The sequence below is a fragment of the Lactuca serriola genome, chromosome 8 (genome assembly GCF_051521515.1).
Source record: "Lactuca serriola cultivar US96UC23 chromosome 8, Lser_US96UC23_V15, whole genome shotgun sequence".
NCBI lineage: Eukaryota > Viridiplantae > Streptophyta > Magnoliopsida > Asterales > Asteraceae > Lactuca > Lactuca serriola.
Window position 1 is genome coordinate 144610824 of NC_136415.1, and position 24427 is coordinate 144635250.

The 24427-nt window shown below is 33.7% G+C and overlaps 2 protein-coding genes, 1 long non-coding RNA gene and 1 pseudogene across 3 annotated transcripts; 2 read left to right on the forward strand and 2 right to left on the reverse strand.

Moving 5' to 3' along the window:
- The first annotated feature begins 786 nt into the window (after positions 1-786).
- On the forward strand, positions 787-2197 carry LOC145069470 (uncharacterized). The gene is made up of 2 exons (XR_013689519.1): positions 787-1033; positions 1975-2197. It is a non-coding gene; the product is annotated as an uncharacterized LOC145069470 (long non-coding RNA).
- Positions 2198-3348: 1151 nt separating this feature from the next.
- LOC145068677 (ras-related protein Rab7) lies at positions 3349-5776 on the reverse strand. The gene is made up of 7 exons (XM_079015678.1): positions 5620-5776; positions 5481-5507; positions 5028-5127; positions 4610-4756; positions 4421-4501; positions 4030-4175; positions 3349-3646 (listed from the first exon to the last, which is right to left on the reverse strand). Exons 1-7 carry the CDS (start codon positions 5670-5672, stop codon positions 3577-3579), a joined length of 624 nt encoding a protein of 207 aa, XP_078871804.1. The 5' UTR covers positions 5673-5776; the 3' UTR covers positions 3349-3576.
- Positions 5777-7867: 2091 nt separating this feature from the next.
- Positions 7868-11088, reverse strand: LOC145068676 (proline-rich receptor-like protein kinase PERK15). Its single transcript, XM_079015677.1, has 7 exons — positions 10275-11088; positions 9638-10192; positions 9400-9486; positions 9244-9314; positions 8949-9025; positions 8721-8868; positions 7868-8475 (listed from the first exon to the last, which is right to left on the reverse strand). The coding sequence occupies exons 1-7, from the start codon at positions 10924-10926 to the stop codon at positions 8014-8016; spliced, it is 2052 nt and encodes a 683-aa protein (XP_078871803.1). The 5' UTR covers positions 10927-11088; the 3' UTR covers positions 7868-8013.
- A 2114-nt stretch (positions 11089-13202) lies between these two features.
- LOC145067476 (polygalacturonate 4-alpha-galacturonosyltransferase-like) lies at positions 13203-23050 on the forward strand (annotated as a pseudogene).
- Positions 23051-24427: the final 1377 nt, after the last annotated feature.

Below are 24427 nucleotides of genomic sequence, written 5' to 3' on the forward strand. Positions count from 1 at the left end.
AAGATTGGTGTGATTAGTTGTGAATTGATATATGATTATATGTTTATGTGCACATGGTTGTTGGAATGGGGTTGGATACTGTAGGCCAACATACCCAGGGCGGACCGGTTATCCCGAAGGCCCAGCAAGCGATCCAGATAGACTGTAGGCCCCAAGAGGGCGGACCAGACGTGCCGAGGCTCGGAGAGTGGACCGGGCCGACTGAAGGCCCGGTGCGGGCGGACCAGTCATACTGTAGACTCAGAGAGTGGACCGGGTGGATTGAAGGCCCGGTGCGGGCGGACCAATCACGCTGTAGACTCGATGTATATGACTAGACTCGGAGGGTGGACCAGGTGGACTGTAGGCCCGATGCGGCGGACCAGTCACACAGTATGGTATATGTGGTTGGTATTTTGGGGGTATCTCACTAAGCTTTTGGGCTTACAGTTGTGGTTTAACGTTTCAGGTACTTCAGGAGACCGTGACAAGGCAAAGGCGTGATCGTACTGCTTCTCATGTTTATGTTTTATGATATGGTTCTGGGAATACTCTGATAATAAATGTATTGAAAACATTTTTGTAATAACTTAAGAAAATTGGATGGTTTTTGAAAAGTTTAAATTTGTTGGAATTTTTAGAACGTTGCAAATAATAAACAATAATGAGTTATAGGGATATATAGGTTTTGGGTTACTAACATTTTTTAATGCTTTGCCTGTAAGTTTAGGATTCAAGTTATTTTTCTAGGGCTTGTGCTAAAGATTACACATAATCTCAATCCCATTTAATTGGACAATGTGCCACCTTTATTTAAGTAAATCATCGTTATTTTCTTTCCATAGAAGCACACTTTCTCTATAGCTTTATGGATGATTTGATTTTTTATCCCTATTTGCTTTCATTGTTTTCTATTTTCTTCTCTTACCCATTCTACCACCGATTTATTTCCACAACCGAGTGCTAAGACATGATAATCAACACGCCCTTCCCAATAATGCAACAAGAAGAAAGCAAAACGCTCTTTTCATTCGTGCCCTAACTTATTAATCTTGTAAGTTGCCTTAATTTTAGTTATCCAAATTCGTTTTTTTAGTAGCTCCACTTTCTCTTGCTCTGAAACCACATCTCAGTTGTAGGGTTTTATCATGAAACTTTTAGTGTTTGACAATCAAAATTAGAGGGAAATGTTATCACAATTGCATGAGGGAAGTGTTTAATATCTATAAGAGTATGAAATTAGGGTTCTTAAAACATTCTTTATTCACGATGAAGATCCAAAAGCTGCATGTTTTAGGGAGCTAGAGGAATCAATTGTGCTTCATTGTTACAATAAGATCCTTGGTGATGAAAGCCCATTGCGTAAGGCTTTAATTTTTTTTGTTCTTTTGGACCTTTGCTAATTTTTTTTTAAAAAAAAGTACACCCCGGAAACACACACATTAGTATGTAAGTGAGAAAAAATGATTTGAAAGTGTCGAAAGAAAGGGATTAGGTACCTTTTTCTACTTACTCAAAATAATGTGTGGTCCTGTTTTGTTTTGTGTTTTTTTTTTAAATAATCTTGAAGGTTGCTCTAAAAGATTTTTATTTTTATTATGTGATCTTGTTGCAGCTTTATACACAACCACACAACTGTAACAAGACCAACAAATACCGGGATTGGCTTATAAGAGTTCATTAAACCATAAAGTAGTTCTTTTTTTACCCTAATAAGTTATCTTTGAATCACCACAACGGTGTAAAGCACACTTATATAAGCATTAAAGAAGAACAGACATAATAGTATGTTGACCCATTTTAACTCGTTCTCTTTTTCAAATTTCCATTATAATTCTGAAGTATTTCATAGGCAAAAGCTTTGGCTGAGAATACGGGGGATTTTTTTGCCTGGAAAGAACAAGCAGAAAGAAACTTAAATATCTTTATACTTATTTTTTTTAATTTCTTGTAGTTTTTTTCATTATATTTTTACATGTGTTTGATTTTTTAAAGATTGGCTAAACGGCTTGATGTGGAGGTGCAAAGATGGTGTAGTGGGAACCAAGGCAACCAGTGTGCAATACATTCAATGTTACATATGTATGTTGTAATTATGATTAGAATTCTAAGATAGTATTTATACATTTCATATTATAGGGTGAAACTCGTAGAAACTGCGGTGTATTTTCTTGATGTGTTTCTAATAGTAATCTACTTTCATTTTTACATGTTAAAACATTAGACTTTGAAGTTTCTATAAAAATATCAACAATGTAAAATTTCTATATAATTTTTTAGAGATTATTACATGGTTTAGAACCTAAAGTACAATGCTAAATTTTCTAAGTTTTTGGTTTTTGATTTTCAAAGTATACTTATAAAGTGATTGTGACAAATAGACGGCAGAAGTTTAGTATCTTGATGAGGAGACACTAGTGCGGCCTATGTCAACGAGGTTCGCATCCATGGTGTTGATGTTGAAGCCAAAAAGGCAGAAAGTACATTTTATAAATATCGTTTTTTTCACCGATGAGTAGAAAGAAATTCTACATCTATAATATACTTACATAATTCACACCACACTATTATAAAAAAATAAATAATAATAAAAAAATTTAAAAATAAAATTATTTCTAAGTTTTGATTTAACCTCAAATGATTTGCTACTGGAAATATCTTTTTTATGAGTTTTGCTATAATTTCAAGGAATATCTATTCTATGAATTTTGCTACAATTTCAAATGATTTTCTTTATAATTCATATTCCCAACAGGGATGACACTTGACAATAAGATAGTACTTGGAGAGGAAAAAAATTGTCAAACAAGCAACAACCGGGGAAATAATGAGCATATAACATATAATTATTATGACCGTAATGCAGAAAAGTTAATATCGTCATCAGATTCCGATAAGTATCCACAATTTAATCAAGGATGATTAACAAAACATCGATCCATATGTTATCTTAATTTTTCTAGAATACCAAAAATATCATTCATGGGTCGTGCTTAGCACGAGCCTAAGATATATATATATATATATATATATATATATATATATATATATATATATATATATATATATATATATATATATATATATATATATATATATATAGGTGGCTACCCATTTTGGCACCTTCACACAGCACTTCGAATGGCCTTAAAACAAGAACAAGTAATATGAATACAAATAAAGCTTAGGACAAAAAGGAAGAAGCTATGATATATAACTCAATAATTGTAATACTCATTTTCCAAGTAGTTATCAAGTTTTTGTTTTTATTATAACTATAAATAGATTTTAAGAAATGTATAATAACATGTTTTTTTAACCTTTGCATGCCTTAGAAGTGATTTTCCAAATCTTCTAAGAAAAAAAGGATGCACAAATGTTTTAACATATACAGTCTTTCAAAAAACAAACAATCAGTTAAAAATAGTTATAATGTTCGAATAATATGTATATATATGTTCCTACATTCAGAAAACAAATCAAGAAATGAACATGATAACCACTTAAGTAACTTATGAAGAAAAAAAGAACTTGTTGCAACTGAATTCAACACCTTGAAATTGTACACACAAGTGTCGAGCAAACCAAACTTTCCACTTAACATTCACACCCTGAAGATGATCTTTGTTGTTGCCCACTTCCCACATCAATCGTGTCCGGAAGGTAGCTTCATCCACAACAAAACATGAAAAAAAAAAAAAACACTCAGCCTGACAGGGTGACAGTGACAGTGACAATTGACAGTGTTAGTGACAGATGTCAATGGGAAAAACTTGCATCTTTTTTCCCACCAAGAAAGTGGAACAAGGTGGGACAGAGATTAGACCTAATCTTTTGCTTGTGCAAAAGACAAAAACGCCCTTCTCATCTTCATCATAAAAAATAGCTCTAGAAAGCTTGTCAAGTCTAGTCATGTTTTATCTTATTATACCATTTTTTTTACATTATTTTTGTAATGAGAGTATGAGACCCACGATTATATCTTCATTTTTTCATGACAAAATAAGTGAATTTAATGATATTAAATGAGGGAAATGAATATAAACTTACATTTCTTCCTCGGGTTCGTTTTTGAGGGCGTTTTTGGCAATGCACTCGAAAGCAGCATCAACATTAAACCCCTCCTTTGCAGAAGTTTCAAAGTATGGAATGTTTCCTTTTGAAGCACACCATGCTCTTGCTTTCTTCTCAGACACCTGGAAATTAGGAGAAAGAGATTATAAAATCTTGATGCATACTTTAAAAACCACACGAATTAAAAGATACACATTTTTCATGGTTCAATATTTCAATTTGGTTTATAGAATGTTTTTGGAAGGAATGAAATCAGTCAAAAGAATTGTAATATCACAAATTAGAATTTTGGGTATTAAATGAGAGATCAATATTGACCAATTTTTCAATTAAGAAGATGGAATTCAAGAACAAAGAATCATCTTACCACTCGACTATTGCCTCCATCAACATCAACTTTGTTCCCCAATACAACAAATGGGAAGTTTTCTGGGTCAGAAGGGCTAGCCTGAAATATCATGACAAAATCTTCAGTAGTTAATAACATGTACAACACGGTGTTAGATTGTGTTTGTGTGTTGTAAATTGTAATGAATCACTGAGTGACACCTGTTACCTGAATCAAAAACTCTTCCCTCCAATTATTTAGGTTATCAAATGACTTCTTGACATTAACATCATACACAAGGACACAACAATCTGCACCTCTGTAAAATGCCACACCAAGGCTTTGAAACCTTTCTTGTCCTGCTGTATCCCAAATCTGAAAGTACACCAAAATATCATGCCATTTAGGGTTTCTGAAACAATTATGTCTTTTATGGATCATTTTGGAAGCATGTCTACCATTATAAAAGATGATGTGAGGGAAAGAAAGAGAGACTATGGTATACGAAATGGAGAATATATCTACACATGCAATGTTCTAATGTGATAGAACTAAATGTGATTATCAAACATAATGAACATGTTGCATAAGAAAGATATGAGATGAATATGGAAAGAGGAAGAGGAAGAGATGGTATGATGTAGACCTGCAATGTGAAAAGCCTGTCCTCGAATTGGACTTCTTTGGTTAAGAAATCAGCTCCAATGGTGGCTTTATACTGATTACTGAACTTTCGATTCACATATCTAAGTTAGAACCATTTAAGGGCAACATCAATAGCACAGCTGCATTTTGATTTTTGACAGCAGACCTAGTTCTAGTAAGTGCAGAATTGGTATGAGCATCTTTGAAATTATAAAATCATTAGCATTTTATGATCTGATCTAATCGCAATCTTTTACTCCTAAAGCTTTAGATCCATATAACCGAAATTTGAAGTTAGACTAAATGGATTGACATCCAAAGTAGTGTAGCTTTCTATGAACAGAGGGAGTAAAATTACGATCGACATCACGAATTGGATTTAATGTCTACCAATTCATACTAAATAGTATTAAATGCATAATTGTTTAGAAAAACATCTAGAACTGAAGGATACTGATTCATAAGAGATGTCTTCCCAACGCTGAAATTCGCCAATAAACGTCAAAAACAGTTTAATAGACTCTAAATCAGTTAATCCAAACAATTATCAATCACAAAAACGTAAATTTAAGAATTAAAGGAGATATAGAGACCCGCTATCGCCGAGGATTATGACCTTGAGCAGCATTCGACGACGAGACGCCATGGATTCCGAGCTTCAAAATCTCTGATTCACTTTCTAAGCTGAAAAGAAATCTAGGGCTTGAATCATATCACGAATTCAAAATCAAAAAGATAATCAAACCGCACGTTTAATTTTCGTCTTCGTTATATTTTCAATTGACACCCCTCTAGATATATCGAGTGTACGGAAACTGCCTCTTTTTGACAAATAGAAACATTTAACAGGAAAAAGCAACCAGGTTGTCAATAAGGCCTTCTAGAATTCTTATTTGACCAATTCACATCGGCCTTCACGCGGCAATTATTATTTATTAATTTGTATATTAAAATATAATTTTCATTTCTTTTTTTATATTAAAATGTATTTTTTTATTTTTTATTAATGTATTATATATTTTATTTTATTTTTTCTAATAAAATTCATCATCTTTTTCATCAATCACATAAGGCCAATTGGTATACAGTGGCGGACCTTAGTGGTGCCCCAGGGGTCCCGGGCCACTGCTCCGACGCCGGCCCGTAGTATAATTTTTTTTTTATGTTTTTTAATGTTTTTTCTATTGGTTGTACCGGCTTAAAACATGAGTGACACTACTAATATAGATTTATTTGGAAATTTTTTTTAGTGCCACCCCTACGAAAATGTTCTGCGTCCGCCACTGCCGGTATATCATCGAAGAACTCGGTCATGGTCTACATGGTCGCGGAAAACAGTCGTGTACACCAGCCTGACTGTTCATGGTCACCCGTTTTCGTGGTGGTTTGTGGTGGTGAGGACGAAAAGCAACGTCCAAACGTATTCTTTTTCTCTCTGAGTCTTATCCTGTCTCTCTCTTCGTTCTCGGTGGAAAGTATTCTGATGGTTTGTGGTTGCTCAAAGGGTTAAGCTCTCCATAACTATTGTTATGGAGAGTATAGTAGATGGTCTAAATTAAAAGTTACTAAAAAAGAAAATCAAAATTGCTCCTTAAAATAAAAAAAACTTTAAAAAAGTATAGAAATCTATTTCATAAATGTAAATATTCTTATAAATTAAAAATTATAAATACGTTTTTATTTTATTTTTAATTTAAACAGAAAATAATTTTGTAATTCGTAGTTTGACCCGTTGGAAATTTTGTTGTTCTTTTTAAACTAGACAAAATATGATAAATTATCACATCAAATATTGGTTATTTTTTTGTGCCGTATTTATAATATCTTTATTACAAAAATTTGACTTTAATAATGACATCATATTTTTAAAAAATGTTATTAGGTATTATACTTTGAACATCTACCATCTAGTATTACTGCTTTTGAATATATTTTCTAAAATGCAATGTTATAACATAACATTTTCAATATTGTATTGATTATTAATTTGGTTAATCAAGCTTGATAATTGATTTTTTTGGGTTTGATTTTAGTTCACACTTATAAAAACAAACTAGTTAACCGAAATCAAATTATTTGGAGAATTTTTTTGACAAATATAACCATTCCTTTTAATTATTTTGTCATACAAAGTAACAAAATACAAGAAAACATAGCATAATCAAATATATTTTTTTTATCATTCGTGTTATTCTACTTTAGGTTTCCTCGCACAAGAGGATGTGGAACTCATAATACAACAATAAAACATATCGTAGATCGTATACAGTAATATTAGTATGAACCTAAAATTTATAATCGTAGTAGTTTTACAATCTATAAAGAACTAACAATAGATGACACTATCAACTTGTTGTCGGTTTATCATAGCTCTAATTTAATCGATTATAAATTTATTTAGTTTCTAAATTTACTTATTTTAAAATATATTTCGCTTACATAAACTTTATAATGTTAGGCCAACCTACCAGTAGACCAATACTAATTAAGCAAGTGAGTCCAAAACCCAACTATCAAAACTTGTTGCTTGAAAAAGCTTATAAACATCCATTTTTATATAACTTCTCGGAAAAAGAAACGGATTAAAACATATCATGTTTAAATTCATATTTATTTGTGTAACATTATCCTTTCAATTGTTTTTTAACAACTACATGAATATCCCGTTAGTCGCCCAAAATCCCACATAACGTGCTAGCCATTATCCATAAACGACGACGTCCAAAATGACAAATGACAGCTACGATTATTTTGTAAAACCCTTTTAAAAATCCTCTATTAAAATAACCTTCAATCCAACTGTCAAAAACAAACACACCACAAAAGTCTCAACAAAAAACCTTTGAATCTTTCAAATTAGCATCCATTTTATTCTTTCAAATTAAAGAATTGTATACCATTATATCGTTTCAAAAAAGACCAAAACAACTTTAAATACATATCCAAAAAAAAAAATTAGCATCAAATTTTTATACAATTATAATTAATCAAAACCCATCGCTATAACCCCGAGTATCTTTCCTCAACTTCCCCATCTCCATTTCTCGTGTATTTTGTCCTTCACTACTTGACCCGGACGGGTTCAACCCGTATTCACTCGTGGGTCGACTATACTCACTACTCGCATATTCTTGTGTCCCGAGAGCCATTTTTCTGAATTTAACCATATCTTCATTATACTGAGCCGTATCGTAGTCTGAGCTCCCATTGTAGACTGAACTGTGTCCTGGTCTGATCCCCTCGTCGAGATCAGACAGGGACACATCGCCTTCTAGGGCGCGGACCACCTGGCTCATCTTGGGTCGCCGGCGGGCCGAGTGGCGGACACACACGGCGGCACATGACACCATGCGGGCCATCTCGCTATGGTTGTAGTCTTTTGGTAAACGTTGGTCAACTATGGAGTCAAAGTTTCCGTCTTCTAAAGCTCGGGTTAGCAATGGCCTTGCCTGTAATTGGGTAGATTTTTCAAAGTATAATGAGTCGAACGAAACTTTTGATAACCAAAAGTATAATAATTGTAAAAAAAGGTCAAGGGTTCAAGTTTTAACAGTAGTGTGAGAGTTTTAATTCCAATGTGGATTGACAGATACCTAGTGGGACCACTGAGTATCTGATTTACATCTCACATGATGTCGTGGGCCGACTCAAGGTTACACTAATAAATGAAAGTAAGTTGCTATTTTTTACTCACCCAATCGACTAAACTATCGTCCATGAAAGTTTGAGCGGTATCAACAGGTCTTCGTCCGGTTATCAACTCCAAGAGCATGACCCCGTATGAGAAAACATCGGATTTCTCCGTGAGTTTTCCTGAAGCTGCATACTCTGGTGCTAGATAACTATATAAAATTTAAAACGAAAAAAAAAATGAAAAATAATTCGATTAAAAAAACGGAATTCCAAATTAAGAAAATCATACCCGAAAGTTCCCATCACTCGGGTTGAGACGTGAGTGGCTACATCAGAAGTAATCTTGGCAAGCCCAAAATCAGCAACCTGAGAAATTACGCGGCACCAATAAATACAAAACTCATAGACATCATAAAGTCGACAGTCTGACATGACAGGCTGTACTATGTTTTGTTGTTTATTATAGCATACTAATTCCATTTCTTTCAATTACAACAATGTACTTTCAATTTTTTTGTATTTCTTGCGTTTAACCCAACAAAAAAAATGCAATTTTTTATCGCATCCAGATCAAAAGATCTTACCTTTGCTTCAAAATTGAATTCAAGAAGAATGTTAGCAGCCTTGATATCACGATGAATAATCTTGGGATGACCTGGAAATAAAGAAAACAAAACGTTGGGATTTTTTTTTTGTAAAATATATCACAATAAATGTTAAAAAAATAAAATAAAACTTACAGTCCTCATGGAGATAAGCTAGTCCTTTTGCAGCTCCTAGAGCAATCCTCAATCTTGTTGAGAAATCCATCACAGGGCGATTCTTGCCTGAAACATTATTCAGGATTATAAATTCACAATCTTTATACTAAATTAGCAATTTTTTTGAAAAGGGTTTCTCAAAGATCGAATCTTTAAGTAATAAAGCTCGATTCTTGATATAATTTGATGGATTGGGATGAAGAAACGAAGAACATACCATGTAAATGATACTCCATAGTGTTGTTTGGAACAAATTCATAAACAAGCATTCTTTGATCTCCACTGATGCAATATCCGACTAAAGAAACAAGATGTTTGTGATGAACTCGACTAATGATCTCCACCTCCGCTTGAAACTCCCTTTCTCCCTGTCCACTTCCGGCTTTCAATGATTTAACGGCGACCTCTTTTCCGTTCGGAAGCACTCCTTTATGGACGTATCCGAACCCACCTTGTCCGAGGAGGTTGGCTTCGGAGAAACCTTCGGTAGCCATGGCTAATTCTTCGTATGTGAATGTGCTTTTCGAGAAACCTAGTGACATACCGGGAGTAGGAGGTGGAAGTGGGTTCGAACCGCCGGAGTAATTTGATCCTGAACCACCGCTGCTACTCAGAAACGGCGGACGCGGTGGAGGTTGTGGCGAAGGTGATCTAGCTGGTGATTGTGGTGGCCGTGTTCCCATTGGCGGGGGTTTCAGTGGTGGCATCATTACGACGTGATCGCCAGGAGGTGGCGCGTTGTGCTGCCATTGTTGAGGATGGTAAGGATCAGCTGCACCACCACACAAACAATCAACATCACAAATGACAAGAAATTAAGATCCCTAATGAAATTTTGGTGAACGGAATCTGACCTTTAGGTGGTGGAGGTGGAGGAACATAGTAACCGGCAGGGTCGTTGGTTCTTCTTTTCTTCTTTTTACAACAAATAAACAGAATACTAAATATCGCGAGTATCAGAACTCCGCCGATGGCGATTCCAACGACGGCCCCGGTTGAAATTCCGGAAGAGCCGTCAGACGACGGAGCCGCGGGAGGACTAGAAGACACACTCCTGGGAGGCGGTGGAGAGGATGTAGTTTGTCCCGGAGTAGACGGTGGGCTATTTCTTGGAACGGATGGTGGCGGGTTAGATGGCGTAGAGCCGGGAGGTGACGGAGTCGGAGGCGATGGTGATGGTAGCGTAGGAGTAGCTGAGGAAGGGGGCGGGGAGGTTGTTGTGGGTGGTGCGGGGGAAGTGGTTGGAGGTGGAGTAACAAGAGTCGGGGGAGAAGGAACAGGGGTGACGGGGGTTGGTGGGGTTGGAGACGGCGGCGGAGAAAGAGGTGTGGATGGAGGTGGAGGAGAAGCAGGGGTGGATGGAGGCGGGGCAGAAGGAGTGGGTGGTGGTGTAGCTGCAGCGGGTGGTGGTGTAGTTGCAGCGGGTGGTGGTGAAGTGGTGTTAGTGGATGGTGGTGTAGATGGGGTGGTGGGTGCCGGAGAAGCTACCGGCGGTGGAGAAGACATAATCAAGATTGCTTACAGACGTGAGGCGGTGCTTGCGGAAACAAATGTTGAAAAAATTGTAGAAAAAGACGGCGTGGATTTGTTTTTCCGGCGAGAATTTCTCCTTTGATTGGGAGAATAAATGGATTAAATTTGAGGGTTTTGAAGAATTCAAGTGATGATGATGATGATTATACATGTGCGATTGGAGAACAGGGTGTAGCAAAATACGGTGGTGGGTCCAACGCGGAGGGGCCACGGATGTTCATTTGTCTTACTCGGCCACTTCATCTCAAAATACTCTTTTTTGGCAAAATTAAAATAAATTGTGATAAATCTTCAATATTTTTTTCCTAAAAAATTGCTGATTATTATTGATTTTTTAATAAAATAATAAATTAAATAGAAAACAGTTAAATGAAGTTATGAAACTATTATCGTAAGAGATATAAACAAAAAAAGCCAGAGCTGATTTGTTGATTTAATCTACAAATAATAACAAATTTCGAAATATGTTTACTCTAACTCATTATTTCATATGATATTTATTTCTTGTATAGTCCCTGTCAAAAAAGAAATTATATACGTAGAGAATTTTTATTTTCATACTTTGGAATTGTGATTTATATGCTGTGGAATTATTCATATTATTTTGAGGTATATGTTTTTTTTTTCGATTTTTTAAGTTTTTTTTTCTTATTAGATTTTTAAACACCATTTTCACGGCAAAGAAACATTTTTATAATGTGAAAATAAAGTGTCATGAGATATATTCTTCCAACAAAAAAGGTATAAAAAAAAGTCTAGAAAGTATATGGAGAACTAATTTGGAATCATATAGTAATGATTATTTTTGGAAGAATAAAAAATAATGATCTATTTTGTTAAAAAAAAACTTGTATGAATGTGATTATATTTGTTTTCTAGTTATAAATATATATTTAATATATTAATTAAGGGCAAATGACATAAAATATATTATATTTTTATTTTATTTCGACATTGAATTATTTTTTATTTTAAATCGAACATCGTAATTTTTCAAGGCCATTCACTCTCATGGGTCACTCGGTTTGTCATGTTCGAGTTGGAGAATGTAAAATCAAAATCGTCAAAAATATATTAAAAAAATTAAACATAGTGTCTTTATAACCTAAAAATGGAAAATGCAAGTAGGAAAAAAAAAGTAAAATGTTGTGTTTTTTGGTGCCATTTAATGAAAATATAAAAATGTAATATTGAACAAAATTAGAAAAATAGGATATTCGATTTAAAAGAAAAAATAATGTCAATTAATTATCTATAAAAAAAACATCAAACCAAGCTAATCATGCATTATAAAAATTCGAAATAATGAGAGACGAAAAACGAGTGTAGGACATTTTGTATTGACAAAATAGGGAAATTAAACATGAATGTTGGTCAATTCAAAATAAACATACATATTTGACTTTTGTTAGACGAGTCGCCAATATCTAACAAATACATAAATGTGATACAAAAGAGTGTAGAACGTTGGTTACGGTACTTCATAAATGACATGCACGTCTTTTTGCATCATCCTTTTTTACATTTTAATTTATAAGCATTGCAATTTGCAACAATTAATGATCGAAAAAGACCCCAACACCTTTGTACTTTTAGGATGAATAATAAAGTACGTTTTCCACATTGTGTAACGTTATCTACAACCCATAATATCATGTTACGGAAGTTATATCTTTTTTTAAGATGGCATAATACTAACAAATTCAACCTTTAAAGGTTTGCTATTTTTTTTATTAATTTATGTATGTACGAGAACGTATAACTTGGTAGTATGGTAACTCATCTATCATACTGTTTTCTAAAGAAAAGGTTAATGAAATGCTAAAAAAAATCAAGGTATTATTTTCATTGTTAAAAAAATCCCCAAATGTTCAAAAAGTCGTTATTTTCTTTTTGTGTCTATTAAAACTATTAGTTCAAATTATAATGTAGCAATTATTTATTGTTTAATAAGATTTTTTACATGTTACTTCGTTATCAAATGTATATAATTATTGGTGGTGACTTTTGTTCACATCATAATTCCATATTGATATATTTTTTTAAATCAAATAGTTATGTTAAATTACATATTAAATTGGGAGCTATATCATTTTTGTAACTAAAAAACAATTTTTACATCTTTGATTCTGATTGTAATGATGTGATATGATTGATTCAAATTATTGTTTATTTAGATATATTATTAATCTTAATAAAGTCAAAATAAGAGTTGGTAAACGGGTGGTTGCTCCGAGTGAAAGGCAAACATGGGTTTGCTTTAAAGAATGAAGCCATCAAAGACGGTGACAATATTCCTAAACATCCATTTTCTATCAACTTGACATTTTCAAACCTTTACCAAAAAAATATATATATGAGTTGGATTCCAAATGTCCAATTTTATAAGGTACCCAACAACCTACATAGATGTATATATATTGAATGGTGTGATTTAGGTTTTTTCATGTAGTGGAGTAGTATACATCAATTGTAGGTATTATTAAGTGGGGAAGAATGTAAGGAGAAAAATGTGATCGACCTTAACTAGTAATTTTTTCCTTGGCCTGGAACTTGTATCACAAATCCTTTTTACTATAAACTTTTATGACTATTTGTGATATTATATTACTATTTCCATTTCCCAATGTGGATCTTATGTATCACTTCTCGAACATTTGTGATGTCACTTCACATATGTTTTTGGAAGAGCATCAACAAGTTGATAATAGCTTTTTCAAGGGTTATTTGTTTAGTCAAATAAGCTTTTAAAAAGTTAGAATTATATATTATATAAATATAATATATAATACATGCGTTACTTATGAATAGTATCTTATCTTTGTACCTCATAATTTGGCCATAACATTTTATTTGGCTTACTTTTTTCGGCCTATACCAAGAGTTAGGTTGATTTTAGAAGTGTTACCATAAGTTACATGAATAGTTCCTATAATTTGTTCGTTTATTAAAAATTTATCTTGTTTAAATTTTTGTTGTTTAAAGTTACTCGACTCATAAAAGTTTTCAATTGCTTTAACGTTTATTGTTTTAAGTTAGATAAATGTTCCTTAATATTCTCTTCTATAACGTAATATATGTTGATCTACTACACTCATCTACTATCATACAAACACAAAATAAAAAAAAAAATAAAAACAACCGAGAAAAAAATATTTATATATATATATATATATATATATATATATATATATATATATATATATATATATATAAAATATATTTGATGTTTCTTGACAATTAAGAGGTATAATTATTATAACATCATGTACAATCTTATTAAAGTTGTAATACAAATTTATACACACGGATCTTATTTGTAACTTACGGTCTTGGTGGAAAACCCTAAAATCGTTCTTACATCTTCGTCTGCCGTTTCTCCCAAATGTCTTCCTTCTCCCTCCTTACTCTCTTTAATCTCCGGCACCGTAAACACCAGTTTCCTGATGTCGTCGCTACCTCCACCCTCTTGATGCCGTCATTACCTCTATTGGCGCTCCTCTACCATCCCGCTTCTACCTTAAGTCGAAATGAGAAACTGGTGGTTACGGTGTCCGAAATTGTTTATTCTCGGACTCCAATACGATAGTTTTTATCTTTGTGTTTGATTATGCGTAGACACTAGAAAAATAGTGTAACTTTTTTTTGGGGGGGGGGGGGGGGAGGAGGGTTGCTCTTGAATATTCTTGATTATGTTTTTTTTCCTTTTCTTTTTTTCTTATTGAAGATGGCGATTAAGAGGGGGTATCAAGTTTTGGCGTCCATAGAAACAGAGGTGGTGGTGGATCTCGTTTTCCAGTGTTCACCCTTTTGTTAATTTTAGTTCTTGCTCCCATGGTGTTCTTCGTTGGACATGAGATTTATTCGGCTGATTCAATTGGTTAGTAATCAGACTAATCATTCTTCTTTACTGAATATTTCTATGTAAAGACAAATCTTTTTGTTGTGAAACATGCTAATTGCTTAGTGGATCTTTGAAAAGTTCAAGCGCTTTATTAGTATTTTGGATGCAAACCGAAGGTTTACCACTATGATTACTCTTTGATTTATGTCCTTTAATTATAAAAGGCCATGTGTCTATTTTTTTGTGCAGATCAAAATGATTCCTCGATTAGTAATAATAAACAAGTAAGCTTCTTTATGTTTATATCATCCATATCTCAAATGTTATGATGCTCACCTTCATTGAGAAATGCATGATGTAGATTGGAGAACCAAACTTGCTTTGCAACACATCAAATCTCTTCTCTCAACTGAGGCAAGTTACTTAACATTTCATTTATGTCAACTTGTCATTTCCTTAAACAATTATTCTCTTAATGGATAATACAAAAAGTAGCAACATGTTTTCGTTTATTTGTTTATAATAGCATCATATTTTCATTTCTTTCTATTAAATCAAAGTACTTTCAACTTTTATCTTAATAATGCATTGCATATTGAAAGATCAAAGATCCACACTTTAACCGTTCTTTCACTACTCTAAGGTTAATTTCAATATGTTGATAATTGTATGTGTTGGGTTATTGATTCATCAAGGCCAACAGAGATGACTTGGGACCCTTGAGTCTTGATTCTTTTCGTAAACAAAACTTTTCAGCTTCTTGGAAGTTTTCAGGACAAGAAAATGTGATTAATATTAGTTTAAGTTCTTCTGAGTTTTGTATAACTCATTCTCCATTTGTTTCTTGTTCTCTTATATGATCTAACATATTCCCATATAGCATAATGTGGCAACTAATAACCAAGAAAACCCCAAAAGGCAAACAAGATAGTTCTTTAGATGGTAATGATGTTCTTTAGACTAATGTTTCCATAAGACTATAAGAATAAAAACTACATTCATGTTTATATTCCCAAATGCAGATGATCATTCTCAATACGTGGATACACCCACAACGCTAGCTAGAAGGGTAAATTTCTACTTTCAAGTCAACAATCATTCATTTATTCTAAATGATTAAAAACTTACACTTGTAATATTTTAGAAACTGAGAGACAAAAGACGTGAAACACGAGCAGCTGGTTTAATGAAAGAAGATGAAGATGTAAGTATAAAGCTTGAAAATGCAGCCATTGAAAAATCCAAATCGGTTGATTCTACTGTTTTGGGGAAGTATAGTATATGGAGGAAAGAGGTTGATAATGAGAACATAGATACACCTGTTTGTTTGATTAGAGATAAAATCATCATGGCTAGGGTTTATGTAAGCATTGCAACTATGAAAAACAAGACAAACATGGCTCATGAGCTACAAATCCGACTTAAAGAAAGTCAACGTGCTTTAGGAGGTGCAACAACTGATATTGATCTTAATCAAAGGTATCATATCAAATTATTAATACATGTATTTAATTTATATATCAATATCTTTTCTATTCAACTCATAACATCTTTTTCTTGATATTCAATTTAGTGCCCCAGAGAAAATAAAAGCCATGGGACAATTGTTGTCAAAAGCTAGAGATCAACTTTATTATTGCAAATTACTTATAGGGAAGTTAAGAGCTATGCTTCAATCTGCAGATGAACAAGTTCGTAGCTTGAAAAAGCAAAGCACTTTTTAAGCCAATTAGCAGCTAAAACAATTCCAAATGGAATTCATTACTTATCAATGCGTTTAAAAATTGAGTATTATCTTCTTTCACCAGAAAAAAGAAATTTTCCAAGAATTCAGAATCTTAAAAATCCAAGTCTATATCATTATGCTCTTTTCTTTGATAATGTATTGGTTGCATCCGTTGTTGTCAAGTCTACAATCATGAATGCTAAAGTAATTATGGATAATGGATGTCATTATGGTAAACTTTCTGTCTTTTAAGGAATAATGTAGAAAGAAATAGTAAGAATGAGTGATTTTGGAAAAAATATTTCATGTGATAATTAATTTTATGCCCAAAATTGTTCTTGTAAAGTTAGTGTCTTTTTTCTACAATGAGAAGTTAAACGTCATGATTTGAAAAATCAATAATACACTTATGGAAGTCCTATCATAAAATAATTACCTTTTGAACATTTAATAGAAATCTTATTTAATACAGATTTATAAACGTGTATTTATTTGTACTACCTTTGGAACATAATAAATTTGTAAAAGAATATATATATATATATATATATATATATATATATATATATATATATATATATATTTGCGAAAACGCGAATAATTTGCGAAAACGCGAAAACGCAAATAATTTGCGAAAACGCGAAAACAAGAAAAACCTATGATATTGTGTCACCTCAACATTATATTTTGGAAAATAATTTATCCAAATATTGAAATACATGATGATAATCGATGATAGATGAGAAATTGTTTCATATTAGCAAAGTATGATTTTTAATATTTTTATTATGAAAACATGAATTTAAAAATGATTAAGAACGTGAAAAAAAATTATTAAAATCGTCTTTAAATCTATATTACCATAACACCATCCAATGTAAACTTACTATCTTTAATTTATTTCTAATATTTTTTTATAGTACATGTGTTTGATTTTCATAAGATAAAATCTGTTTTCACGTTTTCGCAAGATATTTATATTTTCGCATGAACCTACTTATATATATATATATATATATATATATATATATATATATATATATATATATATATACACACACACATACATACTAGCCGTTTACCCATGCCAAGCGCCGGGTGCAAATATTTTCTCCGATGGCTGTGGACCCGAGGGTATTCCAGTTCGATAACTGATAGGACCCAACATGTATGATTATATATGACATATGTTTGTGTGGTGGTATTTTGGGGGAACTGATTAAGCTCCGTGCTTATAGTTTGATTGTTATGGCTTCAGGTACTTTAGATGATCAGGGGAAAGCAAATGCGTGATCGTACACATCCTTCGATAACATGTTTCTAGAAGATTTTATGATACAATTATCTTGGTATATTTGTAGTTGATACTTGGTTTTGATATTGTTGAAACATGAAAAGTGAACCTCTAGCAATCACAAGAATAAAGATCCGAAGTCAGCAATTTCCGAGATTGGTTAAATCCTAAATAGAGATGGAGTACGAGATAGTGATCATTCTGAGACGCAGTGAAGATTCGAGATTAGCTGCCAGTTTGAACATTTAATGTTTCTTGTCTTATTCGTGATGTAATGTTTCATAGGACATATCTTTTTATATCTCTTAGATGATCAGTTGCCAGTAGTTGATTATTAACCAGTACTAGGAATGTTACTTAGTATGTAAGATGTACCCCATTAGTCTATTTAAGGAGTGTTTTGAATGACAAGAAATATATGAATTTTTACTCCAAAGATAGCAAAAATTCTCTTTAATTCTCTTTTACTTTTCTCTCAAGTCAAGATTTTTCATAACATTCTTCTTGTTCATTAAATGTCTTTACATTGATTATACTCCTAGTTTACATCATTTAATATTGAGTACTTTGTTAAATATTTCATTCATGTCTTGACTGGTATTACCAGACTTGAGTGAAACTTTTAATTAAGAGTATACATTGATCTTAAAGATTAACTCAAGGTTTGAGTTTTCAAACCTTGTCCTTGTGTATTGATTCTAGTACTAACAATTGGTATTAGAGCTTTAGTGGTTGTCTTTTGAATCCATAAGAACAAATTGTAGTTGATTCAAAATTACCTTGGTATTTCAATCATTTCTGTGTTCAGGATAAAAGTTTTCTATATACCGCTTCTGATCTAATATCTTAACTTCAATGGCTGCTCCTAATTCTCAACAAATGTATTCAAATGCAAATAGAAAATAGCGTGGGTTGCCCTTCTCATGCGCCATTGCTAGTTGTTGAAGAGTATGATCAGTGGAAAGTCGGAATGGAAAGGTTTTTACCCGGTAAAGAAAAAGGTGAAGCTATCTGAAGATCTGTAAAAAGAAGGTCCACATGTTCCAGTTAGACAAAGTGTGAGCGATGCTACTACAACTCTCATGGGACAGGAAGAACAACGTTAAACACCTCTCATTACTGATGACATTGAGAAACTGCATGCATATCAAATTGCTTTTTCTGAAATGGTGTTTGGTGTTCCTCCTTCTCTCTTTGGGAACATTAAGTTGTGCAAATATGCTAAAGAAATTTGGGACATACTCCAAGACCTGTTCGAGGGATCAAAAAATATGAAGGACAAGTGCTTGACTTCTGTTGTTTTCACACCCCAAAACCAAGAACGGCGGAAACGTTCTGGGGCGGAGGACGTCATGTACAGTATCACAACAATGTAAAGTAGTAAACAAGCAACAACATCATCCATTTCATTAATAATAGAATTATTATACAAGTGTGTTCTGTCAAATTTTGATAAACACTAAAGCATAAATCAAAATGGAAGATGAGTCTTGAACAAGCTCCATCTTCCTTTCTCCTTGCATCGGTACCTGTCTATAATGACCTGAGGATACAAGTAATTTTGAAAGCGAGTATCAGCTTTAAAGCTGGTGAGATCATAAGTATTTTAGTGGCTTAATTTGTATGTAAGAACTTGTAAGTTTATGAACTGTAAGTATGGAAAATGTAAATGAACTGTAAGTATAAAAATGTTTGTAAAACAACTGTAAATGTTTGAAAAACTCTAGAAATCCCTATGATTCCTACTATTATATAAGGGTGTCTTCTACCAAGACCTAACTGTTCTCAATGTAGTCTTCTACCAAGAGTTAACTGTTCTAAATGTTCGTGTCATGTAAAAGTGTGTAATTTTCCCAAGTGTAACTATTATTAACAAAATATAGTTTTTACATTTATAGTTTAAGTGAAAAGATCACTAAATATGTGTACAGGGAAAATTAATGTAGTACTAAAACGTAGCGCTATAAGAACTACTACTGTACTACTTACCTTAAATCGGATTTATATTAAGGCATCATGTGATTAATTGTACCATACTATTGACTGGTAACAACGACATAAGAATGGTCGTAATAACGGAATGACGTTTGGCACCCGCAGACCTGCAGGTCCCGCTGTAGCTAGCAGCAAGGTGTAGGATAGTCAGTCCAGTATAGATCTATACGCAAACTCACGCTCTCCCTTCAAGAGACTCTGGCTACAACTCGGGCCATGACATTTAAGGCATGCTCCGATACACATCACAATAATTAACGTATTCATATATATATATATATATATATATATATATATATATATGTAATGTAATGAACTGTTCTAGATGTAATGTACGTGCTCTCTACCTAGCAAGTATAGTAATGAAATCGTTCTAGTACCGTTGTATATGTTCTCTTTCTAGTATAGTTGTATATGTTCTTCTCTAGTATAGTTGTATATGTACTCATAGTAATGAAATGTTCTAGCTGTAATGTATGTGCTCTCTATCTAGCAAGTATAGACTCATGAATGAACTGGCTCATTGTATGATATCGCGTTCTAGTAATAGTTCTAGTATCTTCCTAAACTACCCAAATGGTAGTTTACTAGTAATCTAACTGGTACGTATGGACATGGATGTATACCCTTGCTACCCAAGGGCATGGGATGAACTGGAAGGACCTTTTATGACTATATATGTACACATGATATATAACTACTATTTAAACGACCTTCGGACGAGTACCCGATATCCCACCAGACCACATCTCAAGCGCGAAAAAATTGGGTGGATAGCCTTCCTAAGTCTTTTAAACATTTCTTATATAACTATACATATAGAGGCATGCAATTTATAATATAAAAGCATAAAATAAGATTTGTAAAACCTTTGAACATAAATATTTTCTAAGAAAAGATCGACTTGATGTCGATCTATAAAATGGTTTCGAAGGCATGGGTTGATAAAACAGTTTAGTATAAAGAAACATTTGTTTAAAACACAATTGTAAATAAGTTTGAAATGTAATATACAGAGTAAAATGTACAGTGTAATAAGGAGTTTTTAAACACATAAAGTGTTTATGAAAAACATTTGAAGGAAACTGTTTGGTAAAACGACTAATGAGTAGCCAATCATTTGAATGCTGCTTATTAATCACATGTGATTGATATAATAATTAGCATAATTCTACTTGTATCCCCCCCCCCCCCCCGCATAAAACATTTAAAAACAGTTTAAATCATTGATTAAGGGGTATGAACTCACCTGTATTAAGTGATTGGATTTGAACGGACTGTTATCGTAAGGAAGGATCGGGCAAGTGCTTGGTGTCAAGTGAAGACTTTAGACACACAAAATGATCCTAATTACATATGAAGACATATGTATATAAATAATTAGTGATTAAAACACTAATTATACAAGTATAAACATTTTAACGCGAGGAAAACACTTTCGGTCAAGTGCTAGGAGACTAATGGGTTGCAACAAAGGAGTGCAATGCCCCTAATGGGAGTTTAAGGTCTAATGACCATATGTTTTGGAGTTTACGGCCCATGGGAGTAAACTCCTGGCCGTAAACTCTCCTTAGGGTCACTAAATGAAGCTTAGAATTACTACAACTCTAGTGGTGAATTGTTTCAAGGCTAAATCAAGTGTTTGGGCTTCCTATTAACTCTTTTAAGGAGTTTACGGCCCTGGGACCATATTCCCTTGGAGTTTACGGCCGTAAACTCCCTTGGGAGGGTGTTTATGGTGTTTTCAAGTCTCTAACATTTCAAGGTTATGATCTATGTTGGGTTCTAGGCATAAGGAAGGAGTTAGGGTGTCATTTGACCCCTTTATAGGGGTTTACGGCCCAAGAACTTGTCTTGGCCGTAAACTCCTTAAAACTTGTGATTCCTTATGTTTTCTAGGCTTTAAACACTTTAGGGTACATGTCTAAATTCAAGTCTAAGCCTTAGGTGCCTTAAAAGCACCATTTGAGCATGTTATTTGGAGTTTACGGCCTAAGATACTCTTGGGCCGTGACCTCCCAAACTTGGGTGATTATTGTTTGATTTCATGTCTCTAATACACTCCTATACAAGTCCAAGGCAGTTACAAATCACGGGGGACAATCTAGGCTTGGTTTCGGGAGTTTACCGCCCAAGAACACCTTGGGGAGTAAACTCCTAAATCGAATGATTTAGCTATGTAATCTATGTTATGAACACATTTAAAGCTTTCTAACACTACTAGAAAGAGTTACTCACAATTTGGGATAAAAACCCGAAGATCCGTGAGAGAGAATTTTGGCTTTTCTCTAATTGGAATTCAACTAATGAACCAATTTGGTTCAGAATTCTATTTATAGTCCTGAGATATTTTGGCAGAAAATATTTTTATTCCTGAAACGAATTCTAATGTCCTAGAGTATTGGAATAACAGTGTTGCACAAAACCCTAGTGCATCCACTCTCCTAATATCTCCTTAAATGTAAGATCCTGAAAACTGCCAAACTTATACTCGAAATCTGAGTTTTCACTGTAACTGTTCTACTTCTATTGGCTTGATATGGTTTGTTCAGAATGGATATTTCGGGTTGTCACAGTTGTCAACGAGTTTATTACTTCAACCATAACATAACTCTCGGTGAATCAGTTGCCTCAGCCTCTAACATATACCGAATTGTCGTCAACAACATGACAACTCATGGGATTGTCCGAACTCCACTAATAAAATCTCAAGTTCATCAATAGTCTTAGTAAAGGATGGGGAAACGTGAAATCATGTCTTCAGAGTAATGGATCTTTGAAGAAGTTAAAGCTTTACCAGCTGTTTGATGAGCTTCAAGGTCATGAATCAAATGTCGCACAAACTTTAAGAGAATTCTTAGGAGGTCCTATTGCTCTTGTTAGTTCTTTCGATCCTCATGTATCGAACCCCTCTGCTTCGGACCCGTTCAAAGCTGTTATCCCAACCATTCCACCTATCCAACCCTCTCCGCCAACTTTACCTGCTCCTGCTAGTTCCAACTATCAGTTTGATGGAGACCTCGACCCTGAAGCAATGGACTCCGAACTACGCTTTCAACAAGAATTTTCTTTACTTTCCATGAAATATAAGCGTCCCTTCAACCCACTTACAAACTATATCACAATTGTTTCCAATATCCTCATCAAAGTAATCCCTAATGATTTTCCAAACCTTCGGAAAATCCACCTGCTTATAAACACACATCTCTACACCAAATCATACCTTGGAATCCCATGAGACTCTAAAGTTAGAAAAACCAAAGATCATTTGTCACAAGTGTATTCATGCAACTCACTATGCCAAAGACTGCTTGGACGAAGCACCACAAAAACACAAGAACAAGGACTCTGCATATTATGCACATCGAGTCCAAGAAATGGCTACTAGTGGGAAAGCATTTGTTATCACTGTGTCGGGAGATGTTGAAGGATATTGGTCATCTGGAGATGAAAATGATGTGAGTACTGGTAGAAACATATGTCTTGTGGCAAGACAACCAATTAAATGTGATGAAGGCTACTCGTCATCTAGATCAGAGGAAGATTATGATGATGTTGAACCGAACTACTGTTACATGGCGACCAACGACCCACCTGGTAGAAGCATCATTCAACAAGTGAAATCTATGATTACTGATAATAATTTTGATTTATCTCTTTGTGAACAATATCTAACCCCGTTCCAATCATATATGAACATCAATTATAAATCCTATGAGTCTACGATTGAAGCCAGTGTAAAAAGATGGAGAGTGAACTGCGTCGTCTTAGATTACGTTTCGAGGATAAGAAGCTTAAGATGGTATTTAGAACATGAACTTGTAATGTTAAAAGATGAATGTATCATTCTTAAGGACAAATGTGAAATCACTTATTCTGAAAGTAATGTTTTAATTTCCGATAACAAACATCTCAATCCCTAAATAGATGCTTTGCATAATGCCATAGATATTCTTGATGCAAATGAACGGATGACTCACAATTTTAGTCATCCTTGGTCCAAAGCACATAGTCTTGGAATCGAGTTTCTGAAACCTATTGCTCGTCCCTTGAAGGAGTTACAAAATCTAACTTTTATGGGAGACATTCTGAACCACAAAAATTCGGATACCCCTGTCTCGCAATTGTCGCCCCTTCCTAAGACTTCAGGCTGATTCTCATCCATGATTCCTGAGTTTCAACCAATAGTTGTCAAATGTCCTGATTCCATGCCTCTTCTGCCTCTGATACCCCTAGACCTAAATCAGACCTCGAAATTTTCCCCTTGCATTCCCAACATTGTAGTTCAAATTTCGAACCATAGTACTCTTAACAATTGTGTTGTTGAGGAAATTATTTCGGAGACAACTGGACATGACTCGGATAAATCAGATTTTGTTTAGGCATCTTTTGATTGTGACATTGAAGAAGAAATCGTAGTAGAATATTTTTCTGATTCTTGTGCTTATGATTCTTAAGTTATTTCAAAAACCACCTTAGTGCCAATTAAACCTAAGTTTAACAATCCATCTGTTGGCCAAACTTTCAAGTCATCATCTGGCTCCAGGAAGAAACCTTCATTAAATAGAAGAGATATCGCCGATCCTAAGATAGAAGCCAAAAATACACTAAAAAA

Coding starts and splice junctions, on each gene's coding strand:
- LOC145068677 (XM_079015678.1), bottom strand. CDS start 5,672: ATGGCGTCTCGTCGTCGAATGCTGCTCAAGGTCATAATCCTCGGCGAT. Junction 4,757..5,027: donor ACAGGCTTTTCACATTGCAG/GTCTACATCATA, acceptor GTGTACTTTCAG/ATTTGGGATACAGCAGGACA. Junction 4,176..4,420: donor ATGGAGGCAATAGTCGAGTG/GTAAGATGATTC, acceptor CCTAATTTCCAG/GTGTCTGAGAAGAAAGCAAG.
- LOC145068676 (XM_079015677.1), bottom strand. CDS start 10,926: ATGTCTTCTCCACCGCCGGTAGCTTCTCCGGCACCCACCACCCCATCT. Junction 9,487..9,637: donor TATGGAGTATCATTTACATG/GTATGTTCTTCG, acceptor ATAATGTTTCAG/GCAAGAATCGCCCTGTGATG. Junction 8,476..8,720: donor ACGATAGTTTAGTCGATTGG/GTGAGTAAAAAA, acceptor ACCCAATTACAG/GCAAGGCCATTGCTAACCCG.